Source organism: Rhinatrema bivittatum, chromosome 2 (assembly GCF_901001135.1).
Source record: "Rhinatrema bivittatum chromosome 2, aRhiBiv1.1, whole genome shotgun sequence".
Lineage (NCBI taxonomy): Eukaryota > Metazoa > Chordata > Amphibia > Gymnophiona > Rhinatrematidae > Rhinatrema > Rhinatrema bivittatum.
The window spans coordinates 525,891,120-525,910,819 of record NC_042616.1 but is presented as its reverse complement, the minus strand read 5'-3'; the positions used below and the strand labels follow the sequence as shown (position 1 = coordinate 525,910,819).

At 45.8% G+C, this 19,700-nt stretch overlaps 1 protein-coding gene across 7 annotated transcripts in view; it reads left to right on the top strand.

Annotated features, from left to right (window-relative positions):
* Positions 1-19,700, top strand: part of RIPOR2 (RHO family interacting cell polarization regulator 2) — a 214,043-nt gene that overhangs the window by 45,708 nt on the left and 148,635 nt on the right. For 2 of the 7 annotated variants that reach the window (XM_029590783.1, XM_029590790.1), the window contains exon 1: positions 9,563-9,691. The exons of 4 other annotated variants lie outside the window; for them this stretch is intronic. In XM_029590783.1, the coding sequence (XP_029446643.1) occupies positions 9,634-9,691 (58 nt within the window). In that variant the 5' untranslated portion in view covers positions 9,563-9,633. Of the gene's footprint in view, positions 1-9,562; positions 9,718-19,700 lie in introns of those variants that run through there. One more of the 7 variants, XM_029590786.1, reaches the window with a different exon arrangement.

Below are 19,700 nucleotides of genomic sequence, written 5' to 3'. Positions count from 1 at the left end.
TACATGTGTGAGTGTGTGTGGTGTACATGAGAGCCTGTATACATGTGTGAGTCTGTGTGAGAGCCTGTATGCTTGTGTGAGTGATAGCCTGTATGCTTATATGTGTGTGAGAGATCCTGTATGTGTGTGTGTGTGTGTGTGTGAAATAGCCTAAATGCATGTGTGTGATAGCCTCTATGCATGCATATATGTGTGTGTGTGAGAGAGAGAGACTGTGTATGTATGTGTGCATGTAATAGCCTGTATGCATGTGTGAGTGCGTGTGAATGAGAGCCTTATGCATTTGTGGGTGTGCATGACAATCTGTATGCATAATTCCCTCTAAACTGAGCACATAAGCAACTGCTCATATATTTCAGAGCATCGCTCAAAGGTTTTACATGGTCGCCCACATACATTTTTCTTTGTGCTATATACAGAAAGCAATACTAAAACTGGTGCTGAAAAATTGTTAATTTAAAAAAATTATTGCTCACATGAAAAAAAAAATGTATGCACACCTAGTGCTTCAAGGGAGCAATGCCTGTGTGCATTTGTGAGTATAGGTATGTGTGTGAGTGAGTCTGTATGCATGTGTGGGTGTGTGAGAAAGCCTGCATGCATGTGTGTGTGTGTGTGGTGTGGATGTGTGAGAGAGCATGTGTGAGTGCGTGCGTGGTGTGCTTGAAAGCCTGTGTGCATGAGGGTCTGTGTGCATGAGTGAGTGTATGTGAAAGAGAGGGGGTGTGTGACAGCTTGTGTGCAAGTGTGGAGGAGGAGAAAGCCTTGGTATGGGGGGGCACAAGTGTGTGTATGTGTGAGGGAGTGTGAAAGTATTTGTGTGTGCAAGAGAAAGAATAAAGTTTGTACGGTCCTCTTCCCAAATCTATGACAATCTCAGGGTGACTGGAAATGAAAAGATTCCAGGTATGGAGAACATGAACTTTTTTGTTGTTGTTGTTAGATTTAACTGTTGGGTGTTTTTGATGTCTATTGTTTTGAAATATTCTATTGGTGTTACGGTCCTGCCCGCGAGGAGCGCGGGCAGGCCCTCACCTTTGTGCGGCTGGCCGAGCCGCCGCCGCTGCTGCCGTTGCCGCGGGTCCTCCGCGGTGTCCGGGCTCCTCCCCGGCTGCCATCTTCTCCGTGCAGCGGGGCCGACCCACCGCGAGCTCTCCTCGCGGTGGGTCGGCCCCGCTGTCCCTCTGGGCTGTCTCCGGCGTGCTCTGCCGTTCCCGGGGTCCTTGGCCGGCAGGGAGGGCGTCCCTGCCGGTGCCTGCAGCCAGCTTCCCTCTTCCTGCTCACCTGCTCCAGTCGTCGTGGCCGAGAGCCGTCCCAGCAGCCTGCCATTCTTCCAGCTGCAGGGCAGGGCTGCCCCGACGTTCCTCTGGTTCTCCACGGCTCCTCCATGTGGCTGGGAACGCCACCAACGACCCAGCTCTCTCCAGCTTCCTAGGGCGTGAGCGCGCGCCTCCCGTCTGTTCTTCAAGGGCCAGCCAGGTGTGGCCCCCTGCTGGCTCCTCCCTGGGCGTTGTCCACCTCAGCTCTACAAAGGGATTCGGCGTCCAGTCTGTCTTTGCCTTCGCAAGGAGTTGGTCACTCCTGAGACCCTCGTTCCAGGAGCTGCCTTGTCTTCCAGCCTTCTGCAAGGTCCAGTGTTCCATGTTTTCCGTTGAAGCTTCTTGTCCAGTTGTTCCAGTCCTGATGTCTTCAGTTGTTCCAGTCCTGATGTTCGCCTGTTCCTGTTCCTGCCTTGAGGTCTGATTCTTATCCAGTATCCATGATCCAGTCCAGATGTTATAAGCCTTGACCCTTGATCCTGAAACTCGCCTGAAAGCTAAGTACTTTGCTTCTGAATCTCTTGAAAGCTATCACCTTGATCCTGTGTTCTCCAATGTCCTGGTACCTTGCGGCAAGCCACGCCATGGTCCGTGACCAGCCCTCGGGGAGGGCTGATTAGGGCCATCTGTGATGCAAGCCATGTACCTCGTTCCTAAGTCTCTGAGAAGTCCTTGTTCCTGATCCTGACCTTGATCCTGTGTTCTCCAATGTCCTGGTACCTCGCGGCAAGCCACGCCGTGGTCCGTGACCAACCCTCGGGGCGGGCTGGTTAGGGCCATCTGTGATGCAAGCCATGTACCTCGTTCCTAAGTCTCTGAGAAGTCCTTGTTCCTGATCCTGACCTTGATCCTGTGTTCTCCAATGTCCTGGTACCTCGCGGCAAGCCACGCCGTGGTCCGTGACCAACCCTCGGGGCGGGCTGGTTAGGGCCATCTGTGATGCAAGCCATGTACCTCGTTTCTAAGTCTCTGAGAAGTCCTTGTTCCTGACCCTGTCTCCTGCCTTGGCTGCCGGTGTGCAGCAATCCAGCTTCTTCCTTGATGTCGGTGCCAGATCCAGTTCCTGATCCAGTCCCATTTGTGCTGCCCTTCGTTTTGTCTGGTTCCTGAGCCTTCTGGCCTGTTGGGCCCTGGAGTGGCCAACAGGTGGGATTCGTCCCTGCGCTTTGGAGCTTCTGCCCTGCCAGCCGACGGGGCTTCGGATGTCAGAATTCCAGCATCGGAGTTCGCGTCGCCTGGTTCTCTCCTGCATTATCCCGCTCTCTGCGTGGTCCGTGACCTGCCCTCCAAGGCAGTGTCGGGGACGCGTGGGACAGGGTGGCTCGTGTCTCAGTCCCAGGAGTGGTCTGAGCCGGGTACCCTGAGGGACTGTGCTCAAGTCTTCCTTCAGTCCTTGTTCCTGAGTCTACATCTGCACCTTCATTATCTCGCTTCTGAATCTACTTCTGCATCTACAGTATCTTGCTTCTGAATCTACCTCTGCATCTACAGTACCTCGCTTCTGAATCTACCTCAGCATCTTCAGTACCTCACCTCTGAATCGACCTCTAGTACCTTGCTCCTGAGTCTGCGTCTGCACGTCCAGTATCTTGTCTCTGAGTCTATGTCTGCACTCCCAGTACCTTGCTTCTGAGTCTACGTCTGCACTCCCAGTTCACTGCTTCTGAGTCTACGTCTGCACTTCCAGTACCCTGTTCCTGAGTCTCGTCTGAATCTATGTTCCAGTCTTCGCTGTCCTGGCCTCTGTCCGGCCTGCCGCTTTGTGCCGTATCCTGCGGCAGGTCCGAAAGGGCTGGGAACGGTCGGAGGACTGTTCACAAGACCAACATTGCGTTGTTGGGTCTTCCGAAGCGTGCAGGTCCGGAGGAGGGCCTGTCGCCTGGTCATCACTCCAGTCTTGCTTCCGTCCTACCCATGCTCGGGCATGCCACGCCTCCCGCGGCCCTCTTCGGAATCCTCTGGGGTCGAGCCGCGGCCCAAGAACACACACCGCTCTCAGGAAGTGGGATCGCTCCTAGCGCTCCACAACAATTGGTTTTTGAGAACTTTAAAATATATTTTGAATTGAATTATTGAATGATGTCCTGTTCACCTCCTGTTTTGAAATATTTATTTTCTATTAATATAGTTTTACCATTATGATTGATGTGTTATATTTCATTATTTTATTATTGTTTTATGAGGAATGATGGTGCTTCTGCTTTTACATTGTTGCATACAAAATCTGGCTTCTTGCAGTTTCCAGTTCAGTTTTTGTCTGCACATTTCTGTTTATACTCTATTCTGTATTTGATGTCAGTCTGTGTTCTGCATGTGTGATCGAGGTGAGATATTCTGCAGGCATGTGGTTTCTGTGTGGGAATATATAGCAGCCTGGCTCTGTTTTCCTAATAGGAATTGTATTGGGGTTTTAGGGTCTGGTGTAATATTTGTAGTGTTGCCTTTCATAGGTAGGGTTGTTACTGTTTCAGTGCAGGCATTTAGTGCTATTTTGGTATGGGAATTCTGAGCCATGGGAAAACTGAATTGCAATTACAATATTTATTTAAAATCATTTGTTAATCACTTTATCGAATAAAATTCTCCCTACGTGACAATATAGTGCAATAATGCACTTTTTAATAGGTTTGATATCATATGGGTTCCAACTGTCTCTTTTTTTTGCAGGGTTTTCTGGCTAGCACCTCAGCAGTGCATGAAAAATAATATACGTGTTGTGTAATATCTTTTACCTCAGAAGACTATGAATGCATAGTATTTAATTCTGTGTGGTAAGGACTGGGAAGCTGGGGGCGCAAGGCTGTAAAGTTCGCCGAGTATGCCTAATACCCTTGCACCAACCTGGAGAGAGTGCACCTCACACAGATTCCCACCATTTAACCATCTCCCATTTCTTCAGGGGAAAAATGCTGGGGAAGCAAGGGAGGCAGGTGTTAGGGTTCCTGGGAATGTTGCAGGATTACAAACTGGTTAAAAGACAGGAAACAGACAGTAGGATTAAATGGTCAATTTCCTCAGTGGAAAATGGTAAACAGTGGAGTGCCTCAGGGATCTGTACTTGGACCGGTGCTTTTCAATATATTTATAAATGATCTGGAAAGGAATACGACGAGTGAGGTTATCAAATTTGCAAATGATACAAAATTATTCAGAGTAGTTAAAACACAAGCGGAATGTGATGCATTACAGGAGGACCTTGCAAGACTGGAAGATTGGGCATCCAAATGGCAAATGAAATTTAATGTGGACAAGTGCAAGGTGATGCATATAGGGAAAAATAATCCTTGCTGTAGTTACACGATGTTAGGTTCCATATTAGGAGCTACCACCCAGGAAAAAGATCTAGGCATCATAGTGAATAATACTTTAAAATTGTCGGCTCAGTGTGCTGCAGCAGTCAAAGCAAACAGAATGATAGGAATTATTAGGAAGGGAATGTTTAATAAAACGGAAAATGTCATAATACCTCTATATCGCTCCATGGTGAGACCACACCTTGAATACTGTGTACAGTTCTGGTCGCCGCATCTCAAAAAAGATATAGTTGCGATGGAGAAGGTAAGGAGAAGGGCAACCAAAATGATAAAGGGGATGGAACAGCTCCCCTATGAGGAAAGACTGAAGAGGTTAGGGCTGTTCATCTTGGAGAAGAGACGGCTGAGGGGGGATATGATAGAGGTCTTTAAGATCATGAGAGGTCTTGAACGATTTGATATGAATCGGTTATTTACACTTCGAATAATAGAAGGACTAGGGGGCATTCCATGAAGTTAGCAGGTAGCACATTTAAGACTAATTGGAGAAAATTATTGTTCACTCAACGCACAATAAAGCTCTGGAATTTGTTGCCAGAGGATGTGGTTAGTGCAGTTAGTGTAGCTGGGTTCATAAAAGGTTTGGATAAGTTCTTGGAGGAAAAGTCCATTAATGGCTATTAATCAAGTTTACTTAGGGAATAGCCACTGCTATTAATTGCATCAGTAGCATGGGATCTTCTTAGTGTTTGGGTAATTGTCAGGTTCTTGTGGCCTGGTTTGGCCTCTGTTAGAAACAGGATGCTGGGCTTGATGGACCCTTGGTCTGGCCAAGCATGGCAATTTCTTATGTTCTTATGTTATTCTATCTGCCACTCTTCTGGAAACTCTGACCCCTGCCTTCTCCCTTCTGCAGCACTTCAAATCACTGACAGAGCCAGACTCCAAGCGTGTGCTCAAGGATTTGACCTGTCCCGTGCCTTGGCAGCAAACTGCCTTGGCTTGACTTCCCCCGACAGAAATGGTGCCCCGTGGGTTAGGGGGTCCTAATTCTTTCTAGATGACCTGCTGCCCTTGCCACAGAGAAAGGCTGCTCTCTCCAGCAGATCAACAAAACCCCAGGCTGAGCACCACACTGGGGCCATCCTCCCTGAGCTCCCAACAGGATGTCCTACTCTCAAGCCAGACTCCTCGAACCTCCTCCCAGTGCCTCATGGAAGCACCATATATACACACTGCCCATTCCTAAGGGCCTTTTGGTTTTCAGTTTTTATTTTACAGTATTTTCCTAGCAATTTTATCTGTGTTTATTACAACAAAAGTGAAAATTATAGTTACCTGTAAAATGATGTTTTTTCCCACTGGATTTCTCCTGTTTTTGTTCTTTTTTTTTTTTTTAATAAACATTGATAAATTTATAGGAAAAATAAAATAAAAACTGAAAAAGGAAGGTACTTAACCATCCCCTTTGGGTGAAGAACCCTCCTGTCACTCACACTACGGGCTGGCATCCCCTGAACCTCCCAGGGCTGGAAAAGTCTTGATGATAAAGAATAGCGAAGCCTAGCTGGCTCGACACCAAGGAAAATCAGTGAAGAGATTTGATGGAGAAAAGGAGCTCATCTGGAGACATCCCCTGCAGGAGTCACTACCCCTTGGAGAGAAAGGCATGTGAGAAGTGGAGTATGGAGAACATCAGTGACGTCAGGTAGTTTTTCTACTTTTAGAAGGGAAAACTATTTTAAATTAGAGAACCCCCCTTTCCATCCTGAGAACTTTCTTTCCAATACCTTAGGAAGGAAGATCTCTTCAAACCATAGGGGCACTTACATGGTCTTAGTAACATCTGGGACATGGATATGACAGTAAGGAAATGTGTTTGGTGTCAGCTTGTCACCCTTGAAGACATTACCCAGTAACCTATTTTCTTGGAACAAACATCCTACATGTCCAATCTAAATTCTTTGGCACCTCCATCCATCAGATGCACTCACTGAGTTAACACCCACATAAAGGTTTTCACCCTGCATCTTGGGCCGTGTAGGTCTACGCTTCTTTCAGAAAAGCCATCCTTGAGGTCTGTTGAGACTTTACATGGACTTAGCCTCGGGGCTGGGTGTGACCCCTGCCATCTCACAACACATCTAGAAAAGGGGCTACATAGGATTTATTGGTTGCCCCTCTGGGCTGCCTCTACTCCATCTATGGCATCTGTCAGTCATGTTGTGGAACATTGCCTACCAGCATAAGGACTTATCAGTCAAAATAGCCAATTTTGTTTTTACCGATTATTTAAGCTCTGAAATCTGGTGAACAATATGAAGTTGTGTACAAGGTTTAAATCAGGACCTATATTTTTTTTTTGGGTTCCAGGCAATTTATAGCTATTACTCAAGTATCATGCTGTATATTACTCAGATGCAATTTGGAAGCATTACCAGGGCCAGATCTAGGCTAACCAGCACCCTGTGCGAAAAGTGAAATTGGTGCCCCTCTCCTCCCGCCTTGGGTGGGAGCAGGTCTGGCATAGCAACTCCCTTCTTCAGCAGTGGCTCCAACACAGTGATCATCCTTTTTCTCTCTCCTTCCTAGGATCCCCTTTTCTTCCTTCCCCCCACCCTTTACCCAACATCATTGTCCTCCCTGACCTCCTCTCTTTTTCCCTCTGCCTAATTGATAGAGGGGGATGCCAGCTTGGTGAAGCCCCCTCATCCATAGCGCCCTATATAGCCGCATAGATCACTCCCCCCCCCCCCCCCCCCCCAATAGCTGGCCCTGAGCATTATACTATATTTCTCTGAGACAAACTGTAGGTTAACACCAGGGATAGGCAACGCCGATCATGTAGTGCCACAGACAGGTCGGGTTTTCAGGGCATCCAAAATGAAAATGCATGAGATAGTTTTGCATGCACTGCCTCCATTGTTTGTAAATCTATCTCATTGTGAATGTCCTAAAAATCAGATCTGTTTTGTGGCCCTCTAGGACTGGAGTTCCCTATCCCTGGTTTTTAAATAGCTGATAAAGGTGAAATCTTTTCTTTAGTGTTTGGAGGAGTAGGCACATATGGAAGTGCCTATCTGAAACACACCACCTTCATGGGAGTTAGCACAACCAAATCTATTTTTGTTTCAAACTATATTATCTTATATGTATGATAGCCTTGGCCAACAAACAAACAACAGAAATGAACTACATGCTAATCCTCAACGTTGCATTAACAACTGGCGATTGGATTTCCAGTGTCTACTGAAAATGTCTTTTTGAGTTTTGTGGTCAGCACTTACACCACATCAATGCTCCAAAGGAGAAAAATCTCCTTTGCTAACATCACGAGGGCCTCAGTTCTTTGTTTGCCTGCTGGAAGCTGTAATATAGAGACTGGCCCTCTTAGTGCTCGCCAGGCATGTCAGAAGAGAGGCAAGTGCTTGGTACTGACTGTATATCCTATTTTCAGCTGGATTTTTTTTTTTTTCTTGAGCTCATATAAGGTTAAGCAAGCAGAGAACAAGGGGCAGTTTCTTTCATTGTGTCAAGGCAATTATTCTGATTCTCAGCTTGCTAATAGAAAGATGCTAATAACATATAATGAATCCTCAGCATAAAAGAAACACAAGTGTAAACCATGGCCGTTTTTTTCTTGATCATAAATCTGAAATGCTGATATGTGAGCTTGTCTAATGGTGACTGATGATGTTTTATGGCTGTTGTGCTGAAATGTTTCGCCCACATTCCCCCATCCAGTCCGTACGTACTTGTTTATTTTTGGCCTTGCTAAATCTGCTTGAACTGTGCATGGACACGTTTTAAATTCTTAAATCTCGTGTTCTGTAGTCGCAGAGAGATACAAAGCGCTACCCTCTCAGTAGTTGTGGTGCCATCGTACTCATTTGGCATGAATTAATGAAGGCTGAATGTGCGTGGCAGTACAGAACAGATGGAGTGCCCGGGTTCAGTGTAGGTGGTGGATGTTTTCAATAACGCTTTACATGAAGTGATGAAAGCATGTTGTTTTAGGGACTACAGAAAAATGCAGCAAGATGGGGGAAAACCAGGACAAATGAGGGGGTCACTGTTTAGGCTACTGGTAGTAATGTGTACTTGGGGACAGCTAGTATGAAGTTTTTAAAGAAAGTGGCTCCTCTGTTCCTTGGGCTTGTGGTGGCCGAGGGTACAGGTCTTCTCGAGAGTTTTGGAGTTGCATGTCTAAAGCAAGAAGCTCCTCCATCCCATGAGCTTGTGGTGGTTAATGGGGAGAGGGGATCCAGAAAATAAATAATATTATTTTGTGAGGGCATGGTTGAGTGGGAGAGGAGGGGGGATTATCCTAGATAAAACCAGGCTTGCTATGGCGATGGAAATTGAAGGAGTTTAATAGATTCTTCACCTCTCATTTAGGACCTCATGCTGTAACTCTATGTCCTGATAACTTGTACAACTGTGTTTTTTTCTTTAAATGTTCATAAACTTAGGCACCGGCAAAAATGGTTTAGGAGCCAGGGAAACAATTTTTTTTCCTTACAATTTATCTTACTTTTTCTTGGTCAGTTTTTGCGGGGTTCATTTTGGCGTTTTCTTACTTTACTTTTGCTTTTCTTTGCTCTTTCCTCCTTCCAGCTTCATCCCTGTGCCTCAATGTAACTTTTATCTTCTGCCTTCTAGCCCCGTCTCTTTATCTCCCACTTCCCGCCAGCCTCTTTCCTACTTCCTTCCTTCTGCCAGCCATAGCTGTCACTACTACAGATGGGACAAGGGGTGCGTGCCCCCCCACCCCCTTAAAAAAAAAAAAAAGTGTTGCCAATTCAGTTTTATAGACCTCCGTGGCTATCTTCCACATTCCTGCCAGCCCGGGGCAAAGAACAAAAAGAAAAAAAGAACACGACAGAAAAACCTCCACCGCGTTTTCTAAGTAGTTTAATAGGACCGCCGGCCTCGGCCTCCCGATGCTCACTGACAGCAGGGCTCAGTCTGACGTCATCTCCTGCCGCGGCGCAGGGCTCAGTCTGACGTCATCTCCTGCCGCGGCGCAGGGCCCGTCTCCTGGCTCCTACCACGAGGCCATGTGGCTGCATGTGGCAGCGGAAGACGACGTCAGCTGCTCCTGCTGCCGGGTCGAAGGTGAGGAGAGGCAGACTGGAAGGAGGGTCAGTGACATTAGCAGGCTACTTGAAAAAAAAAAAAGTTACTTTCTTCAGCTGTTTGTTTTTCACGTTGTGGAATGGTGGGCACAAATGCCCGGGAGGAGGGGAGCCTGGGGTGAGAAGAGGAGAGGAAGAGAGTGCCTGGAGGGAGAAGGGAGATGAGTGGCTGGAGAGTGCCAGGAGGAATAGGGCAGAAGGGAGAAAGAGTGTCGGGGGGGGAGGTGAGGAAAAGAAAAAATACCTGGAGAGAGAGGTGGAGGAAGTGCCTGGAAGGAGGGAAGAGAGAGGACAGAAAAAAAACAAAATGAAAAGACAGGCAAAAATAAAAAGAACCTCAGAGGAATGGCCCATAGACAGGACCATAGGGTGAAAGTAGACGTCCCCATAGGAGCTGGACAGCAGGGATTTCACCACTGAAGATTGAACACGCAAGGGAGGGTTATGTGACCTCTTTGAAGTAGCAGTGGTGCATGGCTGTAAAGTAAGTGGGAGAAGCCTCAGTATATTTGGCGCCTTCAAAATTTGGCCCTATAGGCAGTTGCCTATGCCTAAATCCAGGCCTAACAGGAGGGAGGGGGAGAGAACTGGGGATGGTGGAAGAAGGAGAGGGCTGGGCTTGGATTTGAGAGAGCGAGGGGACCATGGATTGGAGGGAAGGGCAGAGGGGAAGGAGAAGAGTGTTGGATAAAGAGGAGGAGGAATGGGAAAGCGAGAGCATGGAAGAATAGGAAAAGGAGACAAGGAAGAAAAGAAGTGCGACCAAAGTATTCAGATATCAACTTTGAAGGAAACGGACAAGAAAGGGAGAGAAGTGAAGCAGAAAAGGAAAGGCCCCAGAGAACTAAGGGGGAGCGGGGTCTCAGTGATGGGGAAGAGCAGGGACTTAGTGGTTGGGTAGAGTGGAGAGGTGTGTTAGATGGCCCGGGGGTGTGAGGCTGGGTGCATAAGGGTTGGGAGGGTAGCGTGATGGAGTGAAGGACGTGGATGGGCTGGGAAAAGGTTGAGAAGTAGTGTAAATGGACAGGGGTCTGTGAAGGGGTGAGAGAGTGTGGAAATGGGGCTAGGGAGGGGGTGAACAGCGGGAATGAGAGTCTGGGTAGGGGAAAGAGGCTGATGAGAGTTAGAGGAAGGAAGATGAGGATAGGGGATGGGTGAGTAAAAAGGGTGGGAGTGGGTGAAAGACATATACTGTAGGTGGAAAGAGAGGCTAGGGAAGGTGTGAAAGACAGAAAGGAGAAAGGGAGGGCTGGGGAACGGGTGAGATTGAAAGCTGGTAGGTAGGTGAGAGGTGAAAAGAGGGAGATTGAAAACTGGAAGGTGATAGATGAGAAGGAGGGATGAAAGGCTGTGAAAGGGAAAGATCTATGTTAGAGACAAATGTAGGAAAGGAAGAAAGGCGGGGAGGAAAGAAACAGAAAGCAGACTCCTGGAAAAGTACTTAGAAAATTGGCAAGAGGAAAGTGGAAAAGAATGATTGGGGCCAACCCAATTAGAAAATAAAAAGCCCAGGTAACAAAGGTAGTAAAGAAAATTATTCGTATATCCTTGTATTTTGCTCAGTATGAAGGGAGATGCATTTCTGTTTCTCTTTCTTCAGTGTTGCACTGCATGCAGAGTTTGGCTTCTCAGGGTTTCCATTTCAGGGGATTTATCGGCATATGTTTCTAATTTATGGTTTCTTAGTCTGTGTTAGGTGAGGGTTGATCTGTGTGCTGTGTGTTTGACTGAAGTGAGGTATTTTACTGGTGTTTAGTTTCTGTAGGGATCTATAGCATTCTGGTTTGGTCTGTTTTCTAAAAAAAAAAATGTTTTGGTGTTTGGGGCCTAGTGTAATATTTGCAGTGCTGTTATTTCATAGGTAGCACTGTTGCTGTTTGAGTCCTGGGAGTTAGTGCTGTTTTTTGTTCTGGCAGGTTCTGAATGCCTTTTAAGAACACAAGAGGTGCCACGCAGGGTCAGACCAAAGCAAATCGAGCCCAGCATTCTTTCACTGACAATGGCCAGTCTGGATCACAAGTATCCACCAGATCCCCATTAGTTAATCTATTTCTTGAATCTCACTCCCAGAGATAGGCACTGGCTTTCCCAAGTCCACTTGGCTAATAACTGTTTATGGGAGCAGGGAATGCTGACAGTGCTGCATTCCCTGTCGTCCTGCCTCTTGCTGCTCCTCCTCTACCTGCTTGAACCTGTTTAAAGTGGAGATTCACACCAGAGGTAGAGGAGGAAGGGTACCTGCAGGCACAGAGAGTGCAGATTTCTCTTTTGACCACGGCCTGCACTGCTGCTGCCGATGTAACTGTAGGGAGAAATGAAAATGAAGGGCTGTATTTCATCCCTCCCTCTCCCCTGGGGGGAGAGGGAGGGATGAAATACAGAGGGGAACTGGAAGGCTCAGAAGAAGAGCGAGAGGTCAACCTCCAGAGAAAAATCATAAAGTATCCTCTCCTGCTGCTTTGAATTGTAAAGCAAAAAAAAATTAATTTATGAAAATCAACAATGCTCTAACAGGCCAATACAGTACTGTGCGCTCCGGTGGAGCGCACTGTTAACCAGCATTTGGACATGCGTTTTCAACACGCTAGCTTTTCCCCTTATTCAGTAAGGAGTAATAGCGCGTCGAAAACGTGCGTCTAATCCCCCCCCCCCCCCCCCCCGAGACTAATAGCACCCGCAACATGCAAATGCATGTTGATGGCCCTATTAGTCATTCCCGCGCGATACAGAAAGTAAAATGTGCAGCCAAGCCGCACATTTTACTTTAAGAAATTAGTGCCTACCCAAAAGTAAGCGTTAATTTCTGCCAGCACCGGGGAAGTGCACAGAAAAGCAGTAAAAACTGCTTTTCTGTGCACCCTCCGACTTAATATCATGGCGATATTAAGTCGGAGGTCCCGAAAGTTTAAAAAAGTAAAAAAAAAAAAATTTAAAAGCAGCCCACGGCTTGTGGGTTGAAAACCGGACACTCAATTTTGCCGGCGTCCGGTTTCCGAACCTGTGGCTGTCAGCGGGCTTGAGAACCGATGCCAGCAAAATTGAGCATCGGCTGTCAAACCCGCTGACAGCTGCCGCTCCTGTCGAAAAAGAGGCGCTAGGGACGCGCTAGTGTCCCTAGCGCCTCTTTTTACCGCGGGCCCTAATTTAAATATTTTAGTTTACTGAATCGCGCACACAGGACACTGGCCTGTGTGCGCACCGGGAGAGCGGGTGCTCGCCCACTCTCCCGCGAACTTTACTGTATCGGCCCGTTAATTTGGAGTGAACTATTTTCTTCTTAGATCCCCCACTAATTTACTGTGCCCCTTTTTGACAGGACATGTTTTTGTGAAACGGGGAGCTGATATGGTCCATTTGTTAAAGCTTCCCTTTGGGAAGTTGCCAGAATAGATTGTTCTTGCAGTGATATGTAGAAACCACTAGAATTATCTCCTGACCCTATGAGGGGAGAGAGAGTCTTTCTCTCTTCTTGCTGCAGGAGGCAGTCAGCACGGGAGCTGTGGTGGGCAGGGTACGAGCTGCAGACCTAAGTCAGGGGGTCTGTAAGTTCTGGCCTTAGTTTTAGAGAAGTTAAGGAGGGGAGAAGAAGTCTGAAGCTTTCCATTCCTGTATATTTTTCCTAATAGTACGAGATGGAGTGAGAGTTTCCCATGTGTGGATGATAGCTTTTACTCTTAAGGCTTGGAGTGAGAGAATTTCCTTTGGTTTGCTAGAAGGTATCTGGAAACCACACAGCTGCTAGCAGTGATTTTCTTTAAAAGAGACAAGAGTTTTCCGTTCTGACTCTTCCAGTCAGCATGACCCGGTGCCATAAACATGCTACACTATTTGGGAGAAAAGGAGCCCAATACCTACATAGTACTCAGCCTAGGGAGAAGGAGGAGACTGTCCTGCTAAAGATCAGTACGGCCACTGGACTTCAGGTATCGGGGCTGTACTAAAAATTGTAGACAACTCCAGTCCTTGAGTGCATCAAGCAGGTCTGGTTTTCAGGATATCCACAATGAATATGCATGAGGTATATTTGCATGCACTGCCCAAACAGTATGCAAATCTATCTCCTGCATATTCGCTGTGGATATTCTAAAAATCAGACCCCTTTGTGGCATTCAAGTAACAGAGTTGCCTACCCCTGCAGTAGGTGAACCTGCAATAAACAAGGGGAACCTGTGTGTGTGTAGGCTAGGGTTGCCATCTGGCTCCATGTCATAAGGCAGAGTTTCTCAGCCCAGTCCTCAGGGCACACTTTGCCAGTCAGGGTTTCAGGATATCCCTATGAATATGTACGAGATAGATCTACTGTATGTAAATCTATCTCATCCATATTCATTGTGGATATCCTGAAACCCTGAGTTGCCGTGTATGGCCTGTGGACTGGGTTGAGAGCCACCGTCATAAGGAACAGGCTAATCCAGTTCTGGCTTTATCCCACTGCATGCAGAGACTTGTAGTTCCTATTGTCCTATTGATTTACCTCAGAAAATCAGAGATTGTTTTGTCTGAGTCAACATGTGTAATCCCCCAAGGGCCGTAGAAGTGAATTTTCTCCCCTGTTCAGGAACAGACCTACACCTTTAGCTCCCCCTTTTAACAAAGCTGACAAGTTACCCAGTTCCAGGAGGGAGATTTTGGGCCATTTCTGGATTTCTCATTCTGATTCATTATGGGACCTGCTGCACTGAATTAAATAGGAGGAATCAGAAACTACAAATGCCACCATGCTTTGGGAGGTAAGTGCAAAATAGGACTGGCCAAAAAGTTTCCCTCCTGGACCTGGATAACTCTGCTTTATAGTGAGGACACAGGAAATGGGGGGGGGGGGGGGTAGGGCTACACATACATTTGAATTCTCTTCAAATCATATAAGGTTTATTTTAATGTGTTTTCTTTGAAGTGTGGGAGTTTAGTAGAAAAATTAAACAAATACCTTGAGTATAGGCTTAACACCTAATCCATGTCAATCCTGAGAGGCTAATCCAGTTCTGGTTTTGCCCCTTAGCATTTATAGATTTGAATTTCCCATTTCTGTAAGAACATAAGAAATTGCCATGCTGGGTCAGACCAAGGGTCCATCAAGCCCAGCATCCTGTTTCCAACAGTGGCCAATCCAGGTTAGAAGTACCTGGCAAGTACCAAAACACTAAGTAGATCCCATGCTACTGATGCCAGTAATAGCAGTGGCTATTCCCTAAGACAACTTGATTAATAGCCGTTAATGGACTTCTTCTCCAATAACTTATCCAAACCTTTTTTTAAACCCAGCTACACTTAACTGCACTAACCACATCATCTGGCAACAAATTCCAGAGTTTAATTGTGCATTGAGTGAAAAAGAACTTTCTCCGATTAGTTTTAAATGTGCCCCATGCTAACTTCATGGAGTGCCCCCTAGTCTTTCTATAATCCGAAAGAGTAAATAACCGATTCACATCTACCCGTTCTAGACCTCTCATGATTTTAAACACCTCTATCATATCCCCCCCTCAGCCGTCTCTTCTCCAAGCTGAACAGCCCTAACCTCTTCAGCCTTTCCTCATAGGGGAGTTGTTCCATTCCCCTCATCATTTTGGTTGCCCTTCTCTGTACCTTCTCCATTGCAACTATATCTTTTTTGAGATGTGGTGACCAGAATTGTACACAGTATTCAAGGTGCGGTCTAACCATGGAGTGATACAGAGGCATTATGATATTTTCCGTTTTATTCACCATTCCCTTCCTAATAGGAACGGGACAAAATCAAAGCAGAATCAGCATCTCATGGTGGTAGAGAGAAACATTTTGCTTTATGTAGAAAGTCAGTTCCTAAGATCCCAGAGATGATTAGCCATGGGTAAGAATACAGAATATCTTGGATATAATCAGTTCTTTCAGCCTTGATGTTTTATACAAACAAAGATAAATAAGGCTTTATTACCTCCCACTCTGGCCCTGCTAATACAGTCCAGAGCAACTACCTGTGTACTGCTATGAAAGTATTAGTTTTGGTGACTCTACTCTAGGACACTTACACTTGTTGGAGTTTGTTTTCAATAGTGTACTTAACTGCAAAAGCACACATTAGTCCTGTGGGAATTCTGCACTACTGTGGAGCCTGGGAGGTGAGAGAGAGCATGTGTGAGGATGCATGGGTGATGATGCCAGAGAGAGAGAGAGCCTATGTGAGGAGATTGTGAAGGAGTGTGTATATGTGTGAGAGATTGGGAGCTGGTGTGTGTGAAAAAGGGAGTGTGTGTATGTGAGGGTGCTTGTTTGTGAGAGAGAGAGCCTATGTGAGGGTGTGTGTATGTGTAAGAAAGAGAGCCTGTGTGAAGGGATGTGTATGTGTGTGAGAGAGGGAGCCTATGTGTAGGGGGGATGAGCAAGAGAGGGAGCCAGTGTGCATGTGTCTGTGTGTGTGAGAGAGAGACAGAGGTAGCCTGTGTGAGGGTGTATGCATGAGAGAGAAAGGGATCCTGTGTGGGTAGGTGTGCAAGAGAGAGAGGGAGCCTGTATGAGGGGGTGTGAGTGTGCGAGAGAGAGAGGGGGGGAGTCTGTGTGTGTGTGTGTGTGTGAGAGAGAGAGGGACAGAGGGGAGTGTGTATGTGCACTAGAGAAGAGAGAGCATATGTGTGTTTGTGTGTGAGAGAGAGGGACTGAGGAGGCAGTACTGAGAGCAGGGTCAAACTCTGGGAGTGGAGATAGAGTGGAAGTGATTGAGCCTAGAGGCAGAGGGGAGAGATAGTGGAAGGGGGAAGAGTTGGGGCCTGAGAGGACAAAGTGACCAGGGGAGTAGGGAGAGCGAGTGGAAGGGACACTCTTACAGTGAGCTTCTAGGAAAATTCTGCTCAAAATATTTAAACTCTGCATCTTTAAGTAATAACTTTTTTCTGTATTACATTTTAAATTAATTACTTAAAGACTATCATGTGTTGTTTTGACCAATATAAAATATGCAGAATTTTAAGTTTCAGTGTGCAGAATTTTAAATTGTTTTGCACAGAGTTCTCCCAGGAGTAAGGTGTACTTTACAGATCAGAAACCCAGGCTCATTTTCTAAAACAAGGTTAACATAAAAGATGAGGGCGATAAAGAGCATACGGCCCATCCAATCTGCCCATCCACTCCTCCCGTTCAACTTGAGAGTCCCTTCCTCTCCCTCCGAGATACTTTTTGCTTTTCCCATGCTTTCTTGGATTTGAATACAGTCCTCATCTCCACCAGCTCCACGGGGAGACTGGTCCATGCATCCACTACCCTCTTTGTAAAAAAACATTTTCTTAACTTACTCCTTAGCCTACTCCCTTTATCCTATGAGCCCCTCACTCCAGAGCCTCCTTTCCATTGAAAGAGCCCTGTTTCCTGTGCATTTATTCCTTGCAGGTATCTAAAGGTTTCTATCGCATCTTCCCTTTTTTTCCAGGGTGTACACGTTTAGATCTCTAAGTCTGTCCCCCATATGCTGTATGATGCAGACCGTACATTGTACATGAAGACCGGCATACGCTTAATTGTGTTGAATGATGATGTTAAGTGTGCGTGCATTGCTGAAAACTTTAATGTGCGCCTGTAGTTTCCAATCCAAGCCCTGGAAATGCGGCTGAAAGTGAAGGTGCACTTCAGGTGACTGAATATCCACTAATGCGAATTCGGCAAATCTAACCATGTTACTCCATGCCATATGTGCATAGATCCCAACAGACTGTTTGAAAATGTGTCCCTGTAGCCTAGTACATGAACCTCTTTTTAGTTATTAATGACCTACATGGTTTGGTGGTTTGTGTAACTCCGAATTTGGGGAATACTTTAAGATTCATAGGCTCAGTCAGAAAAGACATGAGGGCTAAGTCGCAATCCGCCCTCTTCAAGCCTCATACAGCAGATTCTTTGTCAGGGAATGGGGGGGGGGGGGGAGAGGGGAGGAGGATATCCTCCAGGGCCCAAGGCATTAGGTGTGTCAATCATCAAGTGCATTTAAAAGAACAAGGACGCTTGACTGGTGGTCCAGTGTATACCAAAGCACTTGTCAAATAACAGGAATCTGACACAGAATGCCCTTTTCCTTTGATAAATCCACAATCCAGAAAGATGCACATGAATCAGCAACTGTGTGGTCCCTCCTGTCTGTTACCAAGGTCTCCCTTATTCATTTCTGAAGGATCTCCTTCTATCAAGACCGTACAAGCGCACTCCCTCCAAATTAGAGTTCCATGCAGATGGTACCTGAATAATGCTGTAGCTCTGGTTGGATCCTTTCCAAGAGTTTTGCCATGCTTGCTCTGGCTCTCTTGAGCTGAGTGACTCAGATGGCGGAATACACAAATTCCCAAATGAAAAAGGTGACAGGAAGGGTGGAAAACTTCCATTTATTTATGTATGTATGTATGTATGTCTTTTTTTATACCGACACTCATGATACCAATCATATCGTATCGGTTTACAATAAACAGTGGTGCAATAACATTAAAATTAACAACTTCGTGAACAATAGGCTAGGAGAGAGGGAGAGAGTGAAAAGTTACAATAAACAGGGGTACTTGAACTGGGAGGAGGAAAAGCCAGAGTAGTGGCTAGCATAGAAATAGGTAGTATTTAGTCTCAGAAATAAATAATATACAGATATATACATAAGGCTATAATAGACTCTAGTATTCAGGACTGAATGTAATCCACTATACATACTTTTAACTTACAATCCAAAATAAAGAACTTTCTCTAACCTCAAAAAGTATATTCGGTCAGAGAGTCTCTTAAATCCGCACACATCCATGGCCCACTGAAATGGGCCTAGGATTTCTCCAGGAAAAACGGAACTAAAAAAAGACAAACAGCTCTTCCTCCTTAGACGTTCAGCACAAAACATCTACAATTCCCCTAGGGTCTCTGCCTTAAATAGACACAGGAAACAACCATTGCAGCAAGCTCAATAGGGGTGCTGTGGCATAGATGGTATGCTCCTCTCTCTTTCTCTAAATGTCTTAGCTTCGTAGGGATCCTAGTGGAGCTCTACATTTGCCTTTTACTTTCAGCATCCTTGAAATTAATCTGTATGGTACTAACACGGGTAAAAACTAGGACAGCTCAGGCCTGCAGTAATGTCCTCCTTCCCATACAATTCTAGTTATTTATTTATTTGCTTTATATTCCGCTTTTCAATGTTCAAAGTGGATTACATTCAGGCACTGTGAGTATTTCCCTGACCCCAGGTTGGACTAAGTTTGCTCTGCCTCTGCTTCCAGAAAGTAATGCTTTGTGTGTTCATGATTCATCTCCCATGGGAAGCAGATGGCCCGTGCCGCTATTTTGCGGTTTCTTGCTACTACCCACCACAAACAAACAAATAATGGTTACAATTAATTGTTCCTTGTGTCTGGATGGTGATAGGTAAAGCCAATGCCATGGCGAGAAAGATATTTGTGTGAAGGGAAAGACAAAATAATCTTAAAGATACAATGAGGGCGTTTCAGTTGATGACAGTTTGAAGCCATCTCAAGCTCTATCACCAAGGTTCAGCAGGACACAGGAAGAGGCTGGGGTAAGGAGGAGTTGAGTGAAGCTCTAGATAACAAAATGTGCTAAAGTGGCAGACAATTGGAAAACAGACATAGTACTTTTTGTTTATTTATTTTTAACGTTTATAAACCACCCATCATTAAAAGCTCAAAGCAGTGTACAAGCTAATAGAAAACACACACAAAAAATATTAAGCAAGTCACAATAACATACAGTAAAAACAGTTCAAGTAAAATAAATGTAAAAGTATAAAAGCCTATTGCTAGACTATAGTACAGAAAGTCCTGCTGCCAGGAATAGTGACAACAGAAAAAATGACTTCTTTGCCACGACCAGGCAGTTGCACAAACTTGGTGCTTTATATAAAGAGGAATATTCAGCACTGCCATATGATTAGGATTAAGAACATAAGAACATGCCATACTGAGTTAGACCAAGGGTCCATCAAGCCCAGCATCCTGTTTCCAACAGTGGCCAATCCAGGCCATAAGAACCTGGCA